The following is a 16,772-nucleotide window of genomic DNA, read 5'->3' as shown; positions in this document are numbered from 1 at the left end:
CACCGCGGCGACCACCGGCGACGTCGCTGAAGAGGGCGAGCAGCAGCATCACCACCCAGCACCAGGCATCGCGGGGCCTCATCCTGCCCGACCTGCGAACGGGGCACAAGGAGGGATGGTGAGTGGGGGGGTCCCGGTGCCCTTTATGTATGATACAAACACATTTCTATGTATTTATATCTATAAAGGTATGTACTATTATATAGTACATACAAATACATCTGATGTATTATCGTACATATTTACCAGATGGTATATATTTAATAAATATGCCAGCATGGTGCAATGCCAACGCTCCCAAATTCCTGAGCAAAGCTGCACCTTCAGTTTTCCACCCCGCTGCAAAGCCCTGGAGCATCAGGATGTGCTCCCCCCCAACCCACCCCCCTCCCTGCAACCCCTCCAGCCGGTGGCTGAGCAAACAGGCTCATTGTACCGAAGCTGCTGAGCCATCGCGGCCCCGAAATCATCCCCCAAAATAGCAGGAGCTGCGTTGACAAAAGCCTTTTGAAAAAGCAGAGCCCCCCTGGCCGGCCGCCCCGGCTGCAGCATCCCTGCGTCAGCGTTTCCCTCCGGTGGCCCCTGCTAGAAGTTGCTAGGCCTGACCCTCCCCCCCTTCAAAACCCAGCGATTAAAAAAAAATAGTAATAAAAAAAAGGGCTTGATTAAGTTAATTTTCCTCGTTTTGCTGCCCTGCTCCTCCGATTAATGTGGTTTATTTTAAGGAGAGCCCAAAGAAGTGCATGTCCCCCTTCCAGCTGTTTGCAGCTGCCTTGCCACCGCTGGAAACACTGCAAAACCCAGCAGCAAACCCCACAAAAATTAAGACACGAGGATTTTTTTCTGCTTCCTGGTTTTTCCCCTCTTGCTTTCCCCTACAACATCCAAGCTTATGGCTCACAACGTGGGCCAGGCAGGGTGCTGAGCTTCCCCAGATGCTCTCCCCATCCCAACCTCCAGCTCAGGTGTGTGCCAAAACCTTACACTTTTCCCCTTGCTATCTACCTAATTCCTTCTTCTTCTTCTTTTTTTTTTTTTTAATCCCTCGACTGCGTGCCGAGGATGCTGCCCTTACCCGTGCACCCGGTGCCGCGCTGGTGCTGGCTCTTCCCCTCTGTGCCCGCCGGGCGCGACTCACATCGGACTTTTCCCGGTGGATAAATCCGGACAAGCAGAGCCAACGTCACTCATATCCCCCTCCTGCATGGGGAGGGATAAACGGGCTTCAGTGGGCTGGATAAATGGGCCAGCGGCTTTGGGGAGCCAGCAAAACGCGGCTGGGGACAACCTGGGGGACACAGAGAGCTCAGCCTCCAGGAGGGGAAAAAAATCTGAACAGATCCCCTTGAAAAACTCCACCTGTTTAAATCAAGACAAAGCAACGCAAGAGTGTGCTTCTAGAGGCGAGTTTTGCCTTCTGGAAAAGAAATATCCAGAGGATGGAGCCCACTGACCGTGGCGCATGGGGGTAGGTGGTCGCCAAGGGCTGGACAAACCCTCCAACATCCCCCCAGATCCTCCGGCAATTCGCTCGCGAGTCTCCAAATCGGCAGAGCGGGAGCATTTCTCCTTGGGAAACTTTTTCCACTGGGACACAGGCAGGTTTTGCTCTCCCCACTCATCGCTCCCAGCCCCCCCTCCCCCCCCCCCCCGGAGCCCATGGCAGCAGCATTTCGATCCGCAAAGTGCTTTATTTCCAACAAACCAAACTCGAACTCGGGGGGGGGGGTTCAGTCTGTATTAAATTGCTACATATTTTCTTTTCTTGTTAATCAACCAAGCAACGCCACAGTCATCCTTCACAGACATAAAAAAGCTTGCTCGCTGTACAACACTTTCCTTAACACGTTAAAGGTGGAAAAGGTACCATGAAAATAAACCAAAAAAAAAAAAAAATTACAAAGATACGTTGCAAAAACTCCAGGGAGGGAAAAAGTCAAGAGTTTTAGTTCACATCGAGGTATAAAATCGATATTGCTGGTTTAGCCCGGGAGGAACAAGGTTCTTCCAGGTGTGATGGTGGTAAAGGAGTCAGTCCTGGTCCTGGCACTGCTGCAACATCAAGCTGCAAAATAAAAACCTCTTTATTTCTGCCTCCCCCTCCTCCTGCCACCTCCGCTGCATCCTGCACAGCATCCCTCGAGAGATGCTCAGCGCCGTCAACTACTCCTGCGAGTGCTATTTGGCATGTTACAGCTACTAGAGAGGTTTGACATCATGGTTTGTGTGTGTATGTGTTGTTTGTTTGTTTTTTAAATCCCTAAAATTAGTGCAAATTAGAAATGGGGGGAGGAGGGGGTTATGCGACCGATGCAGGTTAAGAGGACGCACCCGGAAAAATGTGATTTACAATTTTGCTGTAAATCCAACCGTCAGTCCCCAGGTTCGCTTTTGGCAGCAAAAGTATTCAAAAAGCCCCAGTTCTCAGCCAACCCTTTCAGTTTACAAAAGCTTCCCATCACCTGCCAATTATTGCAACAGAAATGTGCTTTTCTGGGAAAAAAAAAAAAAAAAAAAGAAGAGGAATTATTTGTGCTCTCATGCCACCGAGCAGCAGGTCCTCTGCCAGCAGCCACGTGTGGGCATGGCTGAAGTGAGCATCTTCAAACTGAGCCCCAAATTCTTGCTCTCGAATGCTTGCAGCCCTCACCCAGCCCCGGATTTCCTCTTTTTTTTTTTTTTCTTTTTTTCCCCCCATTATTTCCAGGGATTTGAGCTTTTGGCCGAAGCTGCCACCAGCCAGAGCCTTGCTGGGATAAGCCCCGTCTGCCAAGGAGGAGCCCCTGAGGACGCTGCGCAGATGAAGGCGGGGGAAGATGGGTTGGCTCAGAGCTGGAGAGATCCAGGCGGGTATCGGGAGAGCTCCGGGAACGATGGGGATTCAGGATTCGGTACAGTTGTGCGATGCAACCCGGCGCCGGGGCACTGGTGAGGCGTTTCACATCGCCGTCGGACCTTCGGAAATCTCCTCCAGCCTCTGCTCGATCATCAGCCGGAGGATGGAGTATCTGGGGAGGCGAAGGACAAGGAAAAGAGGATTTTTGCACCATCACGCTGGGCTTTTAACCCAAACTGCCACAAAACCCCCAGAATCACACCAAACCCAAACTGCACCAGGGACGCAAGGCCGTGCAGATGAATTTTCAGCACTGAAATGCCCCCCGACAACGTCCTTAACTCCCAGCATCACCCCCCGACGCCAGCGAGCCCGGCGTACTTGCGCATTAGCTTCTTCACTTCGCGATCCTCCTCTTCCTCCAGCTTCTGGATGAAGCTCCTGAGGATAGGCATCTCGAATTTGATGTACTGAGCAACCTGGGGGGGTGGAGAGAAACGCCAGCCGGGCAATGAAGAGGGGGACGCCCCAACCTCGCGAGGCCGAAGGCAACCTTGCAGCATCCCCTCCCCAGATTTAACTGGGGAAATCAAGGACACACCCCCCCCCAGACACCTAAAATAAAAAAACCACCCAGAAAACTTAAAATAAACCACTTTTCCCCTGCACAGCACGTGCACCAGCTTGTGCAAATGCGTGCTAGCTAATTGTTGGGAAAAAAATCCACCTGTGGTTTATTGCATTTTACCCACCGGCTCCTTGATATGGACAGCCCTGCGCACCCCCAGCGCGTCACTCCGGGCTGTTTAAGCCCCAATATCCCCCAAAAGTGCCTTGTCTGGGCGGTTTAAGCCCCAATATCCCCCAAAAGCATCTTATCCAGGCTCTGATTTAAGAGGAAAGCGGCGGTGGGGTGGGAGGGAGCCGGCAGATGGCACGAACGAGCTGTTTGCTCCTGCCATAAACCCGCGGCTGGGAAAAAAAAAAAAAAATTAATTACACCAAAGGCTGCACAGGAATGGCTCTTCTGTGGTCAGCTTTAGGGGGGCAGAACAGGGCTGGGGGTGTCTGCTCTTGGTTGAGGGTTTAAGCGCAGAAGAAGGTTTTTCCCCCAGGATGGGGCGTTTTCAGGGGGAGACGCAGGATCACACAGCGCAGCGATCCCTGCATCCCCAGCACGGAGATCTCCCCCCAGTTTTCCAGCCCCAGTTGCATCCCAATCCCAATTCCAAAGGGCTGAGCATCCCGTGCCGGCAAACTCACGTCGTAGGTGACTTCTTCCACCTGGTCCTTCTCCATGAGGAAGACCTTGGAGACCTGCTCGCAGGGGCCCTGCAGGATGCGGGCGATCAGGGGGTAGTCGCTGGCTCGCAGCTTCTGCTTCTCTGCAACACCAAAAGCGCCGGCGTTGGACCCGGGGGGGCGACAGGGCTGTGCTGGGGCCGAGGTTTTTGGCAGACTCACCTCCGCTGGTGTGGACGATGTACAGCGCAAACTCCTCCGCCGAGTTTTCGATCTGAAGGGAGAAAGACATCGCTGTTAACCAGCCACCTCTCTACCCTAGGCTTCCCCAGAAATTAGAAAAAAAATCCCGTTGGTTTGCTCTGCTATTGCATTTTTTATATATCTATATATTTGTATCCCATATATATATATATATATATATACAGGTATAAATTCCCCATGTAGAGCAACCCAGGAGTGGGGGGGGGGGGGATATCTCTCATACCTTGAATTTATTAAGGAGCAGTTTGAGCACCTGGGGGGTCGTCATCGTGCTGTTTATGCGGACGTTGGTGACGGAGCCGTACGCCGGTGTGAAGACGGATGTCTACGGAGCACCAAATCCATGTAACCCCCTCCCTGGATCTCCCCACCCACCCGCTGGGAGAGCTTTCGGGGAGCGTGGGGCTCACCTTGTGGTTGTAGAAGTGCCCGTTGATGGAGAAGCGGTGGCGGCGGATGCGGCGCTGCTCGCTGGGGGTACGGGCGCTGCCCCGGTGCCGGACGCCCACGTCGCTCCGTGTCCGCATCAGCTGCGGTGTCTCCTCTGGTTGTGACTTGGGGGCTGGAAAAGATCCGGTGGGGGGATGGGGCTGAGAACTGGGGGTGAGCAAGACCCCCACAGGGTCCTACCCCAGCATCTCTCTGCTGCTGGGAGTCCCTCCATGGATGTGCAAGTCACCATCCCAGAATTACAGCTCTACAAACTTCCCAGGATGGATTTAACCCACCAGTTTGAACCACAGCAGCTACTGGTTTGCTCTCCCCGAGCTCCTGAAGGAGGCTATTAATTCAGAATTAACTGCACAAATCCAGGCTGCTACCTGGATAAAGCCTCTTCTCCCGGCGACTCGAGCATCTTTACTCGCTTTTTCATAATTTTACTTTTTTTTTTCCTCCCCTTTTAATGAGAACAGGCAAATGAGGCCAGCACTTCAGATCTCTGCGTGAAAACTGGCCCAGGTCCAGATTATTATAAATCAGCTCTTCATCCATTTTTAATGAACCACTCCAGTCTCGAGCTTGGATGTTTTAATTCAAAGCATGTCTGCAGCAAGAAAAATCTCCGGTGCGCCCCGCTCCAGCTGCACGCCACGGGCCACGGTGACTAAGCACTCACGAGGAGCCATGCACGCGCGTTACGCGCTGGTTTTTACAGGCTTTTTGGAAGAAAAAATATAATAAAAGACTTCTTTCTTATGCGCTGGCAGAGGATTAACGTCATACGGCTGGCTGAAATAGCCGCTGGGTTATTTCTACGGTATGATGTGTTGTGGAGATTGCCCGGGCAAGCTTTAATTAAAAGGGAAAAAAAAAGTGTCGGGCACAGGAAATAAAAAAAAAAAAAAAGGGGGGGTGAAAGCTGGAAGGTCATGGATGAAGTAAAAGGGTTTCATGGATCAATGAGTTTTGCAAGGGCTCAGCTCATCCCCAAGCCGGGAAGAGGGTGAGCATCCCAAAGTCAAAAGGATTAGCTGGTTCTTCTCTGCCTCCAGGGTGTATGTCCATAAAAACACCACAAGCACTCTCCTCAAAAAAAAAAAAAAAAAAAAAGAAGCCAGGAACATCTGCAAAATGCCCGGTTGAATGAGAAAAATGCATAAAGCAGGTTTTCCCAGTGGGAGTTGCCAGTGGGGCAGCTTGTGTCCCTCTCATCGCTGAATCACGCTCAAAGCAAGGGGTTAAGGAAGCGCCAGGGCGGAGGAGACCTTCCCCCTCCACTCGGAGGAAAATCCGGGATGGGAAAAAAAACCAAAAACCTTTGCAGAAATGTTGACTTCCCCATGGTAATCGCACTTCCCAACAGGGCCTATTCTTCTTCCCTAAAAGCGGAGCCGCCGGGAAAGGGAAGCTCCAACATCCTTTTCCCTACGATCCCACGAGGCTCTTTGCTCCATCCCCTTATTTCTTTCCAAGCTGCTTTTCACCACATCCCACTGCGGCCCCTTCTCCGAGCAAAACCCCTTGGGAAAGGCTTCGGGCCGTCGGGCTGAGCGTTTTTCTTGTTGCAATTTCATAATAAATTAAATATAATAATGAATTAAATATAGGCGCTTGGGAAATGGCTTGAAATAACCTGGAGCAGGATGGGGAAACTGATTTCTGGAAGGAAAAAAATGCCTGTTTTGTGTTTTCTCAAAACAAAACCCTGGAGCATAAGGCAGCCGATCCCAACCACCTGGGCAAATCCAACCGGATCGGAGCCCGGCTCACCTGCAGCACTCCTGGGAGCCTCCGTGTTTGGCGTGGCATCTGCATCCGTAACCTGGATGTCTGGCAAAGTGCTGGGCTTCAGCACAGACCTGGGAATGAAAAAAAAAAAAAATGCTGGGTGACCTGTAAGGATGCAGCTGCAGAGGGAACGACAACCAGAATTCCCTCTCCAAGCCCCCACACTGCCGTATCCAGGATGGGAAGCAGCCCATTCTCCCTACGGATCTGGCAGATTAACCATCCCTGTAGGGTCACAGCACAGGCTAGCTGCAACATAAATCCGTAAGTTCCATCCCAATAAACCTTTTCGAGCATCTTATCGCAGCTGCCCTCTTCCCAGGAAGGGCTGCTGAAGCCTGAAGCAGTGCTTTTGCAGGCTCCAGGCACACCCTGCCCAAGCAAAGCTGAACCTGCCCCTTTATTCCCTTTGAAAACATCTAAAAAAACCCGCAAAACCCAGGCAAGACCCCCCTGGGCCAGGGGGTGCTGGTGGGCAGCCCAGGGGTCCACGGGCATGGCTGGGAACCGGCATCACGGGGAGATGCTGCAGCCCAGAGCAACATCCAGCATCAAACTGGTACCCAAGGGAACCCCCAGGCTGGCCCGGGAGAGCTTCTGGCAGGCAAAGGGCCCTTTGCAGAAAGGAGCAGTTTTGCAAAAGGGGGGGAGGGGGGGTGTAAAAGGGGGGGTGGGTTGCAAAAGGGGGAGGGTTGCAAAAGGAGAGGGGCTTTGCAAAAATAGGGGGCTTTGCAAAAATGAGGGGTCTGCAAGAAAGGGAGTCTTTGCAAAAAGGGGGGTTGCAAAAAGGAGTTTTGCAAAAGGAGCGTTTTTTGCAAAAGGGGAGTGTCTCGGCAAAAAGAGAAGGAATTGTTGCAAAAGACAGGGGGTCTTTGCAAAAATGGGGGTCTGCAAAAGAGGGGCCTGCAAAAGAGGGGAGTCTTTGCAAAAAGGAGCTTTGCAAAAGGAGTGGATCTTGGCAAAAAGAGGGAATCGATGCAAAAGATGGGGGGGTCTTTGCAGAACAGGGGGGTTTTGCAAAAGAGGGGGAATAGTTGCAAAAGTTGGACGGTTTTTGCAGAAATTGAGGTCTTTGCAAAAGAGGGGGGGTCTGCAAGAAGGGGAGTCTTTGCAAAAGCGGGGGTCTGGAAAAAGGAGTTTTGCAAAAGGGGGGATTTTGCAAAAGGGGGGTGTCTTGGCAAAAAGAGATGGAATTGTTGCAAAGGACAGGGGGTCTTTGCAAAAATGGGGGTCTGCAAAAGAGGGGCCTGCAAAAGAGGGCAGTCTGCAAAAAGTAGCTTTGCAAAAGGAGTGGGTCTTGGCAAATAGAGGGAATCGATGCAAAAGATGGGGGGGTCTTTGCAGAAGAGGTAGTTTTTGCAAAAGAAGGGGAATAGTTGCAAAAGTTGTACATTTTTTGCAGAAATGGGGGTGGGGTCTTTGCAGAAGAGGTGGGGTCTGCAAGAAGGGGAGTCTTTGCAAAAGGGGGGGGTTGCAAAAAGGAATCTTTGCAAAAGGAGGGATTTTGCAAAAGGGGGTGTCTTGGCAAAAAGAGAAGGAATTGTTGCAAAGGTCAGGGGGTCTTTGCAAAAATGGGGGTCTGCAAAAGAGAGGGGCCTACAAGAAGGGGAGGCTGCAAAAATGGGGGTCTTTGCAAAAGAAGGGGGTCTGCAAGAAGGGGAGTCTTTGCGAAAGGGGGGGGTCTGCAAAAAGGAGTTTTGCAAAAGGAGGGATTTTGCAAAAAGGAGTTTTGCAAAAGGGGGGATTTTGCAAAACGGGGGGTAAAGGCAAAAAGGTGGAATCATTGCAAAAGACAGGGGGTCTTTGCAAAAGAAGGGAGGGCGGTTTGCAAAGTGAAACCAAGCAATTTTATTTTCGACTTGGCTTCTTCGGGGTGTCGTGCGTTGGAAGCAAAAGGACAGAGACAAGGCAGCTGGGGCTACAACCCGCAGCTGGGGGATGGGGAGGGGGGTGGGGTGTGGGGGGGGTGGGGACGACACACACCCCGTAGGTGTCTCCTTTTCCCTTTACTCACCCGTGGGCTCCCAGGTTGCAGCCCGAGTGCCAGGAGGAGGAGGAGGGCGGCGGGCGGATGCGCTGGTTGTCATCCTGCATCTGCAGGCGGATGGGGCGCCGCAAGCCCCAGGAGATGTTCAGCAGCCCCTCCACGATCAGCTCGCCTTCCTCCTGCGCGAGAGGTGGGCAGCTCAGCACCCCGAAGACAAACAGCCACGGATCTGACCGGCGGGCAATGGTTCTAAAACCTCACAAATCCCAACCGAGCCCAGCTCCCTTGGTTTGTCTCTCCTGCTGAGCTGTGCGCCTGCTCCAGGGGCTTCTTACCTCCCGGTGCCGCAGCTGCAAATTTTGCCCTTCGTAGTAGATGTTATACGTCTTCAAGTGTAAGAGCAGCTCGTTTCTGGGAAAAAGAAATTTAAAAAAAAAAAAAAAAAAAAAGGGAAAGATGCTGAGAAAGGTGTGGAGGAGCCAGGGAGGATGCTGCCGGCATGGGTTGGTACCCGGTGGCGTGCCCCCTGAGCTGGCCAGGGGGGAATTTTGGGGATCTGGGAGAAAGCAGGAACTGCTTTTCCCAGGGTCAGGCTGGGCGATGAACCTTCTACACTGCTGGGCGCCCCCAAACCAGGTTAATTTGAGGCAAATTTGAGTCTCATGCTGCCTCTAGACCTCCCTTGTTGAGGGTATCTGCTGCAGGTTCAACCAGGGGTTGCTCTTGGCAGCCAGGAATACAGGGACAAGCTCCCCGCAGCCCTGCCCTCCACAAACCTTGCAAAAAGAGGTAAGAAAACCATCAGCCCCCTGTGGAGTCAGTCACAAGGTGGAAAAACAATTACATTTTTGGAGTGCCCAAGCCCTTGGGTCATGCTGGAGTCACAAGTTATCACCGGCGAGTTTATCACGTTGGCTCCTCGCTCCAGACCCTGAACTCCAGCTCCAATGAAAAGTCTGAGCCCTGCTCCAGTTGCAAATGAAAAAATAAAAATAAAAACAAAAATCCCAACCCAGGCTGCCTAAGCACAGCTATGAATCATGGGGAAGCAATGCCTCGGGCGTTAATTCATAAAGCTGGCGTTAATTCAGCTGGGCTGGCTGGTGGAGTTTAAGGATGCTTGGCACCATCAGCCTCGTTATAAAGAAGCCCAAATCGTGGGGATTTGGGGTTATGAGAAAGAAAAAAGGGAGGAAAAAGAGCACATATTGCCTTTACCCCCTCCAAAACGTTCCTTGAAACTTAGGAATCGTTTTACTTCTTTACCAAAGCACGAAAGAGCAATTACTAATGGGGACTTTCTCAGCGAAACCTGTATTTCGTGACAGTTTACAGAGCATTTGGCCACACTCCTAAGAAAAAAAATATTCAAAATCCCATCAACAACCCCTTTTTTTAAAAAAAAAAAAAAAAAGGAAATTGCCGTTTCTTGCCCCGGAACGACTTTTTGTTTCCGAATCCAACTGAATGGAGTGAAACCCCAGGGTCGCTCCCCAGCTCAAAGGCAAAATAACCCTGGGGAATATCGCAAATAACCCCTGGGAATATCGCGAATTGGCCCCAGCTACCAGCACCGACTGCCTGCGGTACAGCCACACCGAGCATCTTACTTGGAGATGTATTTGTCTTTTCCGCAGGGGACCAGGTACTCGCCGCCGCCGTAATCCATCCTCCCGCTCTTCTTTCATGGGAGCTGGATGGCAAAGAGGGAGGAGAGAAAAGCATCGGCGTGAACCTCCCCGTCACCGCATCCCTGATACGCGCCCACGGATAACAGGGAGGAAAAAAAAAAAAAAAATCAGCTTGCTGGGGTTTGGAAGAGTGCTTGGGAAGAGGCTCCAGCGGATGAAGCCACGGGTGAAGTTTGATGCGGCTCCTCCAGGAAAAGCGATGGGGTGGGAGGGGAGATCAGATAAGGGGAGCAGCACTGTAAGCTCACTGAAAATTTAATACCGGCGGAGATACGCTTACGCTAACATTTGCATTTTGAGCATCCACGGAGCACCCTGGAGATGCCAGACCTGGAGGCGGTGGGGTTATAGGCAAGATTTATTCCTTTTCTCCATTCATTACAAGGGGTTTACTACAAAGCTTCGGACACGCAAGTCTGGATCCACTTGCTTCCCCGTGCCAGCCCGATGCCAGGCAGCGGGCACGGGGCCGACCTCCCCAAGCAGCCAGAAATGCTGGGCTGGTTCCTTGAGGTTTTTTTAACGATGCCGGTTGAATTTTTGTGTGTTCCCTCCAGTGCCAAAACATCTCCATCGCTGTCGTGTAAACACCTGGAAACTCCCCCCAGAATCCCACCTGGGGAGAGGCTCCGGCTTGGAGCACAAGCGCGGTTTTTGGATGCTACAAAGTGGAATTGAAATGAGGTTTAGGGCGAAGCCCTCAGGAGATCAGGCACCGGAGAGACCTTGAAATGCTGCATCGGGGCGGTTCTCAGCAACAAGAAAGGGCTTCCCAGGTCGTGCTTTTCCCCAGGTGTTTGTACAAACTCTCCTACAGGCGGGATTTCGTTTTCCCAGGGACTCCCGCCTCACTTCTCTTGTCCCAAAAGAGAAGTCCAGGAGAGAAAAGAGCATTTGATCCACAAACCGCTGTTTTCTTCCACCCCCCCTGCACTGCCATGTGCTTCCTCCTGATCCCCTGGGAAACAAACCCATTTTCCTGAAAAAAAACCAACAAAACCACGACACAATCCAAGCGGATAAATGACTCAACCAAGACCGTGCAGCAAAACCTGTGTCAGAGGACAGACCTGCCCCTAGATCCTCAGCACAGCAGCAATCCTCACCTCTTACCCCGTACTTTGGGATATATCCCAGCAAATAAATTACAGGCAACAGGAAAAACCCTCTGCATCGTGCTTCAAGCCACGGAAGAGGTTGCAAAAGCAAAGCGGGTGTTCAAGCAGGGGAAGGGCAGGAAGCCGGCCCGGCCACCAGCGCTCCTGGAGAAAGCAGAAGAGAAACTTGCCACCAAAAAAAAAATATCGCACATCGTGGCGGAAAAGCTGACAAAGCTTCGGGCTTCCTGACAGCTGAGGAGCCGTGCCAGCATCCCGGCAAAGGCCGGCATCAACCCTCCTCCCACAGCCGGAACCCGCCTCTCCTGCATCCATCCATCCTCCCACAGGGAATAACCCTCATAATAATTCTATTTATTCCTCAAAAAGGAGAGCGGGAGGAGAGTTTTGCAGCTGGCTTGGGGATAAACGTGGGTGCGGGGGCTGCACGGCACCTGCTGAGGCAGGGACCCAGCTGTGGGGGTACCAGCTGTGGGATACAGGAATGATGGAAATGAGCATCTCGCCCCTGAAGGCGGATGGAAAAGCGCTGAGGAAGGCACCGCTGAGGCACTGCTGCGCCGAGGGAGGGTTACATGGCACGGCTGCCTGGCCCATGCAAAAACCTTGCCAAAAATACACCAAAGTGGCTGAAAAAAAAAACAAACCAACCCAACAAAAAACCCCGCCAGCAGCGCAGCCCAGGGTGAAGCCTTCGGTGACGTGGGGAGTTTTGCTGCGTTGGCTTCACGAAGGAGTGAAGCCAAAGCCCCGGGTCCCTTAAAGAGGATGTTGGGGTGAACTCCAGTGAAAAAACCACTCATTTTGGGATGGAAGGGGAGCCCCGAAATGCAGGTTCGTCCCCCTAGGGCTGAGGAGCTGGGTTTCCTGTTTACCACCCCGACACTGCCACCGTCGCCTCTGTCATCACATCCCCTTCCGAGCAGCGAGGAAAGGGGCAAATTCTCCATTTTTTGGGTCTTGAGAGCGCTGGGCTGTGGGTGGAAGGGAGTGGCGGACGCCCAGAGATCCCCAGACACAGAGCAGCCCCCCCCGTTTTCTGCCACAGCTTTAGCAAGAGGCTGGAAATTGCCAAAACCAACGGGCTGGCAGCGCGCAAATTGCCCAATCAGTTGCTCAACCTCAGCAGCTCGGCACCATCTTAATTTCCTGGTACCCCCGTGCCTCAGTTTCCCCACTCCAAGCTGACGTGCTTCCCTGGTGCCCAGCACAGGCTGAGCTTTTGCTGCTGTCTTGCAAAGCGTTTGTTTTTTTAAAAAAAAACAACCTCAGAGCAAATCAATCCCCCCTGCACACGTGGCAGGAGGATTTCAGCCCTCTCCGCCTTCTAACACGAGCCGTCGGCTGCTCCCGCAGTCGCTTTCAGGCCTGACCGACCCCAGACTTAATCCTTTCCCTAAAAATAACCTTCCTAAGACCCTTCTTAGGGTTTTCCCTAGGGATTTTCCTAGGACGCTACATCCCTGCACCCCACCTGCCCCATGGGGCACACGGAGCCTGGCCACGCTCGCTGCCCCTTGCACGGAGCGGGGACCAGCGCTCGCTTGTGCTGAGCTCCTGGGGAGATACACAGATAAAATAAAAAAATATATTTTTTTAAAAGAAAGAAAAAAACAAGAGAAAAAAACCCCAAAGATGGTGTTTTCAGCAAGAGAGGGAGAGTTTTCCCTGCTCCTGCAAAGAAAGGAGCATTAGGGGGGAGTGGGGGTCTTGGTCCCCTCTCATGGCATGTAGATGCTTCAGCAGCATCCCCACTGCCGCTTAGGCATCTCCCCGCTCCGGCGAGACGCAGTTTCAGCGCAGCTGAGGCTCCCCCCAGCTGTGCGAGGGATTGTGGGAATATCCCACTCCCCGGGGAGGCCGTGATGCTCCCTCTTGCACAACCCCCACCGCTTCCCTCAGCCCAGGGCAGCTTTGAACCGGCCCAACAGCGCTTCGACCCCGATGCAATCCGCAGCAAAGCATCCCAAGGCGAAAATTCCTCCCTGGGAGGCACCCAGAGCCTCTAAAAGCCGCTTTGCCCAGCGGCACGACACAACCAAGCGCTCACCCTGTCCCAGCAGATCCTTCGCTCGACCAACTGTGCTCAGCGCCCGCGGTGGCTCCGGCCCAGGCGCTGTTCTGGAGCTGGGATTTCTTCCGAGGGCCCGTCCAGCATCCCTACGCGTGAAGGTGTGGCTGCTCCATTGTTCCTGGTGCCGCTATTGTTCTCCAGCCCAACTGCTCAGCCCCGTCCTGGGAAGGGGAAAGACGGGCAGTGGGCAGCGGTGGCCAAGCCGATGAAGGGTGATGCCCTCGGGGTGCTGGCATGCTCGGGGACATGAGGGGACCCCTTGGCCACACTCAGCAGGTTAGACACCCACCACCCCCCCCCCAGCGGAGCTGCTGGCCGGCCCACGGCTTGTGGGGGGCTATGGGAAAGGAGCTGGGGGGTCCCCAGCTTGGGTGCGGTGGGGGCCGCAGCGAAGGTGCTGTGCCCAGGCTGGGGACCTGCGGGTGCTCGTGGCTCCCTTCCAGCCCGCGGGGGGCACCAGCCCCGGAGGGAAGGGTGAAGCCGAGGGTGCTCGATGGGTGCTGAGGTGACACCCCCGGGGCGAGGGGTCCGGAGCCCCCCCGGGGTGGGCGCAGCCTTCCCCGCCTGCTGGCTGCGGGCTGGCGCCGGGGTACCCGTGGGCTGGGGAGCGGGATGGGGGTGGGGGTGGGGATGGGGATGCCCCATCTCGCCGCACTCACCGGCCCCGCTCCGCACCGCTCCGCAGCGCAGCCGGCGCCCCCCGGAGGGCCGCCCCCCGGCGGGGCGGAGCGGGGCGGGGCGGGGCGGAGCGGGGCGGGGCGGGGCGGGGCGGGGCGGGGCGCGGCGCGGACGGGGCTGCGGGCACGCAGCGGGGTCCCAGGGTTGCGATACCCCGGGACACCCCTCCCCGGCACCGGCATCCCAAGGGACAGCCCTTAGTGGGGGCCAGGACTGCGGACCCCAAAGGATGCGCCACCCCGGCACCCAGGGGGTTCCCCTGCCCCGGGACTGGGATCCTGAAGGATGACCCAGGCTCTGGGACTGGGATCTCCAAGGACACCCTGGTTCTGGCACCCAGGTTGCACCCCTGGACCAGGATCCCATGGGATGCCCCATCCCTGCTGCCAGGACCAGGATCCCATGGGATGCCCCATCCCTGCTGCCAGGACCCGGATCCCACAGGATGCCCCATCCCCGGTGCCAGGACCAGGACCCCACGGGATGTCCCATCCCCGGTGTCAGGACCAGGACCCCACGGGATGTCCCATCCCCGGTGTCACCCACGGGATGCCCCATCCCTGGTGTCAGGATCCCATGGGATGCCCCATCCCTGCTGCCAGGACCCGGATCCCACAGGATGCCCCATCCCCGGTGCCAGGACCAGGACCCCACGGGATGCCCCATCCCTGGTGTCAGGACCAGGACCCCACGGGATGTCCCATCCCTGGTGTCAGGACCAGGACCCCACGGGATGCCCCATCCCTGGTGTCAGGATCCCACGGGATGCCCCATCCCCGGTGCCAGGATCCCACGGGATGCCCCATCCCCGGTGCCAGGATCCCACGGGATGCCCCATCCCTGGTGGCAGGATCCCATGGGATGGCCCCATCCCTGCTGCCAGGACCAGAACCCCACAGAATGCCCCATCCACAGACCACGACCTCACAGGATGCCCCATCCCTGCTGCCAGGACCAGGATCCCACAGGATGCCCCATCCCTGCTGCCAGGACCAGGATTCCATGGGATGCCCCATCCCTGGTGTCAGGATCCCATGGGATGCCCCATCCCCGGTGCCAGAATCCCACAGGATGCCCCATCCCCAGTGCCAGGACCAGAACCCCACAGAATGCCCCATCCACAGACCACGACCTCACAGGATGCCCCATCCCTGCTGCCAGAAGCAGGATCCCATGAGATGCCCCATCCCACACATCCAGGCTGGAAAAGCTCTTCTGATCGGCTCCAGCTCCGTGTAGGACTCCCAGAGGGAGCCTTGTGTGCAGCATCACACAGTCAAAAGTGGTAATTTCTGCCTTAAACCCCCCCAACCCTGGGATATTCCGTGCCGGAGCCATGCAGGCATCGCACTTCACCGTTCTGCCTTCGGGACGGTGCAATGGGGCCGAGCGCTGGCAGCAACCAGTTCCCAACCATGGCCGTGGGATCCCATTGGATCCAAAACCACCCCCGGAGAAGGGAGATTGAAAAGGAAAATAATAATAATAATAATTAAAAATCTGCCTGGAAGCAGATGTTGCAGCTTGGGGATGGTGGTTACCTCCGAAACGGCGCTCAGCCTCCAGCCGCCGCTCCTGGGCTGCGGGTCCCATCCTGCCCATCCGCCCCGCGTCGCTGCGGGAGGGTTTGGGGGAGCGCGGAGGCATTAAGTATTCCAGAAGAGCAGCGGCGTGTGGCCACGTCCCTCCGCCTTTGTCTGCTCCTGACCTTTCCCAGCGCTTTGTGGCTTCTCTGGGCTTTTTTTTTTTTTTTGCCCTTTTTTTTTTTTTTTTTCTCTTTAAGGAATTTGCCTAGAAACAGCCCACACAAAGGGAAGAAAAAAACAAAACCAAGAAATAAACTAAACAGCTGCTTTAGCAACACAAGCGAATCTTTACAACCACCGATTGTAATCAGCCTTTTTTTTTTTTTTTTTTTTTTTTTTTTTTTTAATTCCCCTTATTTTTGGGAATTTTTATGTAAAAGACGAGAACTTCAGGAGGAGCCATCTGGCTTGGGGAAACACTGACTCGGCAGAAGCAAGGCGGAACGGGGTTAGTATTTATATTCCAGCAGCATCTTCGAGGGCCGGCGGGGATGAGAGGCCCTTTGTCACAGGAAGAGCCCGGCCACGCCGCACAATGGAGCCGCCTGCGCTGTGCAAACCCCAGCCCCAAACCCCAGGGATTTAGCCCCAAAGAGAGGGAAAGTGTTTATGATACACCCTCCCCCCGCCCCCAGCTTACAGGGTGCCACTGGAGCAAAGAGGGGAGTAACACCCCCCCCCCCCCCCCCCCATAAATAGGGGGTTTTGCTGTGGGCACTTGCATGAGCATGAGGAGGAACTTTGTTGCGGAACTGGGGTTAAATCCTGATTTTGCTGCCTTCAACTCGGGAAGCCCTGAGCCTGGGTGGAGGGGATAATTCACGACACGCAAGGAACGCGACCGGCTCCTGCCACACAAGGACCCCCTGCAACCAGGACAGGCTCCCAGCCCCTTACCCACAGCACGAACCAAGAGGCACCGAACCCATGGGAAAAGACCAAAATCTCGGCCCCACCAGCGCCCGCGCATCCCTCCCGGCCGGCCAAAGTCTCCCGGGAAAACGATGCCCTGAAGCCAGAGCCTGCGCTCAGCCGCACCGGGGTGTTAGGGCACCCGTTTTGCAGGT

General features: G+C 54.7%; 1 protein-coding gene across 4 annotated transcripts; it reads right to left on the bottom strand.

Annotated features, from left to right (window-relative positions):
• Positions 1-1,724: 1,724 nt before the first annotated feature.
• On the bottom strand, positions 1,725-15,765 carry RASSF2 (Ras association domain family member 2). 4 transcript variants are annotated; one of them, XM_056321698.1, is made up of 12 exons: positions 15,661-15,763; positions 13,418-13,602; positions 10,169-10,311; positions 8,894-8,969; positions 8,586-8,737; positions 6,554-6,642; positions 4,753-4,904; positions 4,566-4,667; positions 4,301-4,352; positions 4,100-4,221; positions 3,218-3,315; positions 1,725-3,008 (listed from the first exon to the last, which is right to left on the bottom strand). In XM_056321698.1, the coding sequence occupies exons 3-12, from the start codon at positions 10,225-10,227 to the stop codon at positions 2,939-2,941; spliced, it is 972 nt and encodes a 323-aa protein (XP_056177673.1). In that variant the 5' UTR covers positions 10,228-10,311; positions 13,418-13,602; positions 15,661-15,763; the 3' UTR covers positions 1,725-2,938. The 4 variants fall into 4 exon arrangements, with proteins under 4 accessions (XP_056177673.1, XP_056177671.1, XP_056177672.1 ...); XM_056321696.1 differs by having other exon boundaries at positions 10,169-10,251; positions 15,661-15,761; XM_056321697.1 differs by lacking the exon at positions 15,661-15,763 and adding an exon at positions 14,101-14,205 and having other exon boundaries at positions 10,169-10,251.
• Between the last annotated feature and the right edge of the window lie 1,007 nt (positions 15,766-16,772).

This window comes from Falco biarmicus, chromosome 18, assembly GCF_023638135.1.
Source record: "Falco biarmicus isolate bFalBia1 chromosome 18, bFalBia1.pri, whole genome shotgun sequence".
In the NCBI taxonomy this organism is placed as follows: Eukaryota; Metazoa; Chordata; class Aves; order Falconiformes; family Falconidae; genus Falco; species Falco biarmicus.
Note: the sequence above shows the minus strand (reverse complement) of the source record. Positions and strands in the feature narration are given on the sequence as shown.

Coding starts and splice junctions, on each gene's coding strand:
- RASSF2 (XM_056321698.1), bottom strand. CDS start 10,227: ATGGATTACGGCGGCGGCGAGTACCTGGTCCCCTGCGGAAAAGACAAA. Junction 6,643..8,585: donor TGCAACCTGGGAGCCCACGG/GTGAGTAAAGGG, acceptor TTTCATTCCCAG/GTCTGTGCTGAAGCCCAGCA. Junction 4,668..4,752: donor GGCACTTCTACAACCACAAG/GTGAGCCCCACG, acceptor GGTGCTCCGTAG/ACATCCGTCTTCACACCGGC.